This window comes from Saccostrea echinata, unplaced genomic scaffold, assembly GCF_033153115.1.
Source record: "Saccostrea echinata isolate AGI-Se365-2 ecotype Australia unplaced genomic scaffold, CSIRO_AGI_Sech_v1 ptg000056l, whole genome shotgun sequence".
In the NCBI taxonomy this organism is placed as follows: domain Eukaryota; kingdom Metazoa; phylum Mollusca; class Bivalvia; order Ostreida; family Ostreidae; genus Saccostrea; species Saccostrea echinata.
This window is the reverse complement of record NW_026889805.1, coordinates 10,329,765-10,336,197: the sequence shown is the minus strand read 5'-3', so window position 1 is coordinate 10,336,197 and position 6,433 is coordinate 10,329,765. Positions and strand designations below refer to the sequence as shown.

Sequence of the window (6,433 nt, the reverse complement as noted above, 5' to 3'; positions counted from 1 at the left end):
TTTAACCTTGACCTTGGAGTTTGACTAACATTTGCAAAATTTTATGAGACTTTAACCTTGGTCATAACTTTTGAACAGTTGGTGCTTGGGCTTTCAAACTTCACATGTGTATTTCTTGTAGCAAGTCCTTCCTTTGGATACCAACAACTTTGACCCTTTGACCTTGACTTAGGAGTTAGACCTACTTTTGAAAAACTTTAATCTTGGCCATAACTTTTAAACAGTGGGTGCTAGGGCTTTCATATTTAACATGTCTATTCCTTGTAACAAGACCTTCCTTTAAATACCAACAACTTTGACACCTTGACCTAGGAGTTTGACCTACTTTTGAAAAATTTTAACCTTGGCCATAACTTTTGAACGATTGGTGCTACGGCTTTCATATTTCAAATGAGTATTTCTTGTGAGAAGTCGTTTCCTTGGGCACCATTAATTTTGACCATTTGACCTTGACCTTGATGTTTGACTTACTTTTGAAAAACTTTAACCTTTTCCATATCTATTCAGTGGTTGCTGCTTGAGCTTTCATATTTCACAGGTATATTCCTCGAGACAAGACCTTATTTTTGGTACAAACATATTTGATTTGCATTTGAGAAAGTTTAACCTTTGCTAAAAGTTGCCATACGGGGCATCAGTGTTTTACAAACACATCTTGTTTTGTTCTTCTTGTAAAGGAATTTTTGCTTCCATACTCCCCCCCCCCAACCGAAAATGTTTGGTCGTGCCCCCCCCCCTGATTTTTTTTCCTACGGGTCTGAAAACAGGTTCTGCACTCTGAGATCGACGATTAACACGATTAACAGCACATATTTCTAGACTTTAGTTGAATTCTAATACCCATGCAGTAATGTTGGGCGGACATAGGATACCCTTTTTTCTTTCAATTTGACCTGGCATCCCATCCCACGCCCCCGTTAACTGTTCTCCCTCCCGTTTCCCCTTCTTCCTCTTTTTCTTAGCTCTTGCCATCCTTTCCATTATCTCACCCCCACTCCTTCTCCCCCTGTTTAATTCTACTATTTCCCATATTACGAATAGTAGTCAGCGTCTTCAGATGAGTGAAAAATTCTCGAGAGGGACGTTAAACAATAAACAAACAAACAAACAAAAACAAACGAACAGTAGTCATAATATGAGATGAGCAGTACAAATTCTCTCAGTTTGGCGGGGAGTGGGTTAATTTTTACTGGTAGTTCATGCTGTAACCACAATAACAGAATACCCCAATAATTGTCCCCCGCTTTCGCGAAAGCAAAGGGACATTAAATCTCATTCGTCTGTCCGTCTGTCACAAAAATTTTAACCTTGGTCATAACGTTTGAATGTGAATAGGACTTCTCATTATATTTCACATGTGCATTACCTGTATTAAGACCTTTTCAAATATACTATGATTTTTGACCCCGTGACCTTGACCTTGAAGTTTGATCTACTTTTAAAAGTTATCTTTCCTTACAACTTTATAGAGAAAAGATAGGGCTTTATATTTGACATGTGCATTGCTGTAACAAGATGTTTCCGAGCATGCTATAAATTTTTACCCCTTGACCTTGACTTTCATGTTTGACCTAATTTTCAAAAAAAAATTAACTTTGGTGATTACTTTGGAATGACATATGATAGGGCGTATATATTTGACACAATATGCCATAAATAATGGCATCCCATCCACTAAGACGCGCTTGAGGGCGCGGTTTTATCCTCCAGAAGGTAACAGTATTTTTAACAGATGATTCATAATATTGATATTTGATGTTGAAATCTCGTCAACTTTCTAAATACATGTACCAATCACAGGCACCTGACCTTACTTATTTTTCTTTTAATCAAAACAAAAAATACCCCCTACCTAATAATTCACGTGAATTATTAGGTAGGGGGTATATTTTTTTTATTAAAAGAAAAATAGGTAACGTCAGGTGCCTGTGGTACCAATGTTCAGTCTTTGTATTTTCTAGACCATTGCATTCATATGTCACAATATGGATTCAGGAATGGATGGGGAAAGAGAAGACATCCGATCGTGTTAAAAAAATCTAGTGTGAAAATAATATACATATGTAGATCATTAAAGGTTAAAAAAATAATACGTCACTGGTTCTGATATGATGTTGATGCCCTTAGTACCCCCACGCTCATTATATGCCAACAACTGATAAAAATGACAAACGACAGAAAATTAAATATATTTTTATATTAAAAAAATTTAATGATTATTATATATACTTGAAATCTTCCAGGGAGACAGAGGCTTCATTTTACAAAAGAACAGACGACCAATTAGACTAAAACGTAATTTTGGGAATAACTTTCTTTTTTACATAAATTTGTAAATGGTTTTGATCTTTAAAAAAAGAAAAAAACTTTTAGAAAGATTTATTTATGTATGCATTTTTTAACAGAATACTTTATTTTGCAATCATCGTAGTCGTAAGTTCTTTTATAAAACGGGCCCCTGGATATATAAATCAACCAGAGATAAGTACTAGTATATCGATCTTGCTCCTTAGATATACATGTATACACGTACTTTAATAAAATAGGTATTTGTCAAAACTGTACTAGGACAAATTTCATACTAAATGTATTAATAATATCTAATCTTTATAACATTGTGTTTTTACTCTCGCATGAAATCACATCAAAAACAAATAAAACATTATTAACGTCGACAATAAGAAAGAGACTTTAATACCCTAAGGTACAAGTAATATATATAAAACCTTAAACGGTTAAAGTGGTCAGTTATAAAGCCGATTTATTTTGACAATACCTAAGTAGTTCTTGTTTTGATCCGACATCAGGCCTGTTATCAAATGTTTAAAAACGCCTTTTAGTGACAGACTACAAATATTGGCTTATCGTTATGGTCAATTGATAATTAAAAATATACACTGTGGACTTAATTGCATTTAAGGGAGCTGAACTTTTCTGTTAAAACAGGTAATTCTTCGAGTGGTTGCTTGGCTCAGAATATTATCGGGTAAGTTGGCTATACTTTGATTTGTAGTAGTTGACCGGTCTTGGGTTTTCTGCTTTAAAAAAAAAATGAAATTTAGACTAATATAAAAACTAAAATTATTAGAAGTTTAAACATGCAATGTCACAAATCAGTAACAACCAAAATTTAGTTCACTTTAATGATTCAGTGCTAGTGAGTTTTAAAATCACTTTTCAAACATTAACACCGGAAGCATTCACAAGTGACAAAAAAGACAATATACTTGAACCAATAACAGGCTAAGTGCTCTATTGATACGGCGGGGGGTACATGATCTTCAAATTATGCAAGAACCTGCCAACTTTAACACGTCAGCTGCATATTTGATGCCAATCTCTAGGAGCCAGCTGATCGCTCGTTCTCGTTGTACGTTTCGAAAAAATCAGTCCGCCGGCCAAAAGTGTTTTGTACAGTTGGAATTGGCTGAGTTTGCAGTGGTCTGTTTGACAAGTACATTGCGAAGGTTCTGTTAAGAGTAATTTAAATGTATCTGATAAAACCTCCTCGATTAATATCCATGCATTGTTTTATTTATTCTTCCTGTGTAATCAAACCTTTGTGATCTCCGGACGTTTGATAAGCAGTATTCCGATTCAACATGAAGTCTTATTGTTAAAATTTAAAGTTGATGGACGTTTTCATATTTCTTCGCGTCCTCTTCGTGCGAGCGCCGAATGAATAGAAGCCCGCATTTAAGATTACACGGATAATCTGGAAGATTTGAACGCTTTATTTACAATTCAAAAAACCTATTTGACCATACCTGTACGTAAGCCATTAGTTACTATAGTGTATTGGCCTTGGTAATGTGAGGGAAGAAAAGGATCTCGATCTGATTTAGATCTACATTTGTCTCCAGTTGTCTTAAACTTATTGACGACTCTGCATCTTTCCATTTTTTGCAGTTTCTGTTGATCACCACTACATTTGGTTATTAGGAGCAGAAGAGAATAATGGGCGAGTTTAAGGTTACACATAAATATGTATTACAAAATAATGTGAGATACATGTACAGTGGACTTCCACAGTCAATGAAATACCGAGGAAGTGGAGATTATCCGAACTTTGACATGCTCCGAATTACCAGGCAAAATTCTGAGCTCAAGAAACTAGTTCTGCAGTCTGATGAGTATCAAAGACGCATGAACACATTCCTCATCCCTAAAGCACCTGCTTTCCGGAAGTTCACTTCGCATGCAGTGGATCCAGTTATCGATCGTTTGCTAAAGCCAACGATTGCCCGGGAAGGATTTTCTCCGGAGAAGCACTCGGATAAATTTCGATGCAAAGAGTACACCCGGGACCCAGATAAGTCACGTTTTCCGAGTTATCAGAAATTACCCGAGGACCAGGTACGAGGAATTACGTCACGGCTGCTGAAGCCGACTCACATGAGCACTTTGAAACAGCGTCTCCCACCCCCACCTCTACGACAAGACCCAGACAGAGCGAGAGTTGTCCAGATGCATAGCATGCCCATTGTTGATGGTTGACAAAAAACAGTTCCATGAGGTATGAGTAACGTTCTTTCTAGTTTGTAGGGGATAGTTGGGGTGTGTTTTTTTTCTACCAAAGAAAAAACACATTTTCCATGGCATCTAGCAGTGGCGGATTCGGTGGGAGGGGGATTCTTCATAAAATTAAGTAAGTTTGTAAAGTTTGTGCTATTAAAATCATATTGATTATAAGAATTGTGAACATCTGTTGTCATACCACTTTTTAAAAGTTCGGACCCCCTCCCTTAACTTGAAATCCTGGATCCGCTCCAGTTTGCGAGGGATTACTGGACATTTTTACAAAGTTCCAATTTATCGGCTTGTTAAATGTAACTTTTTTATGCTTGTTGTTACTGGAAAGCAGTGATTGTGCATTTTGCTAAGTGCATTATAATGTCAAGATTTTAGGGCAACTAATTATAATTAAAGAGGATCACCGTAATGTAAATGTGTCTTTTTACCGCTTTACTCGCTGTAAATAAGCTCCTTGTTAATGCTGTTACACTTCAGTGCCATAAAATCTTGTTTAATTAATGACGTCCATATTAATATTAATCAAAGTAAAGCTGATCTTTCAACAGTATTTAAAACACGTTACCCTATACTAATACTCCACAAAGGAAACCACGTACATGTTTACCAAAACTGCGAATTGGATAGTTCTATTTTAAATGAAGTAAGTCTAATCCTTTTAATTCATTCTGCTTTGTCAGCAAAGAAACTCCATCCGACAAAAACTATAGTTCCATTTCTTATTGCGGAAAAATAAAATATAAACTGAAAAAGAAGGGGGGAAAGTGAAAGTATTGATATTACATATGCAACACTGAGGCCCCTCATGCATGTGCACTGTAGATCCCCTTAGTTAAGGCAGAAGTGATATACATATATTACTGATTAATATTTACAGAAAGTGATAGTCCAAGAACATTAAAAAAAATAAACAAACCTGAACAAAATGTGCATATAACCAGTATGCGAAGAAAGAAGATTCACAATTCTTTTAAAAGTATACATATGTGCAAAGTGTCTTTAAAAAAGTCTAGAAGTTCTATATCTATAAGGAAAATAATTGATTTAATATCTGCAGAGTCTAGAAAAAAAATGTCTGGAAAATCTGTGAATATGCGTTATTGTTATTGGGTCGTTATTCCGTCAAAAATCATCAAAGCGGAACGATCGACTGTAACTTGTCAAGGTAGACTCGCATATCTTAAATCTGCATGCAAGCATCTTCAAAAAACGTAGAAAACTGTGCAGACTGATGGACAGATTGACGGACAAAATGCAAAACGATAACCGTACTCCATTCCTGGAAGGGAACAAAAACAAAGAAACAAACCAATATTCGTTTATTCGGTGAATGAATTTAAGCTAATTTCATAATTTTTGACATACACATTTTTTAAATGGTCAATGCGCAATATGTTAAACATATTGATTGTGCAAATGATCATGTATTTATGTACATTAAAAAAGGGTACCAAGTGCAGGTATAACTACTAGTATTACATGTATAAATGTATGTTTGCAGAATAAGTGTAAGTTTAATGATTTGTGTTTTAATTGGAAATTCTTTACTTTTTTCAGGCTCATCTTTAGTTACGCAAGATCATACCATTTCTTCACGAGAGGTCCTGTATCAATTAAAACAATCAAATATGTCGATTTCACAGCATTGTCATCAATTTAAATCTTTAACTGTTTTTAAGCAAGATTTGGTATTCACTTCAACCTTTTCTCATTCACACGAGAATAAATTACCCATTTCATGTTTATAAGAATATTTATTTATTATAATTTATATTGTTGCAATATTTTGTTTTGTCGTCTTTCAAGTACATATGTTTATTTCTTTGTTGTTTGAGACTTTTAAAGATATCTTATATGTGTAATTTATCCTGTTCTTAAATTTAAAATCAGAATAAACATT

The 6,433-nt window shown here is 34.9% G+C and overlaps 1 protein-coding gene across 1 annotated transcript; it reads left to right on the top strand.

Moving 5' to 3' along the window:
• The first annotated feature begins 3,957 nt into the window (after positions 1-3,957).
• Positions 3,958-6,166, top strand: LOC133173397 (uncharacterized). Its single transcript, XM_061308377.1, has 2 exons — positions 3,958-4,516; positions 6,091-6,166. The coding sequence occupies exon 1, from the start codon at positions 3,958-3,960 to the stop codon at positions 4,495-4,497; it is 540 nt and encodes a 179-aa protein (XP_061164361.1). The 3' UTR covers positions 4,498-4,516; positions 6,091-6,166.
• The last annotated feature ends 267 nt before the right edge of the window (positions 6,167-6,433 follow it).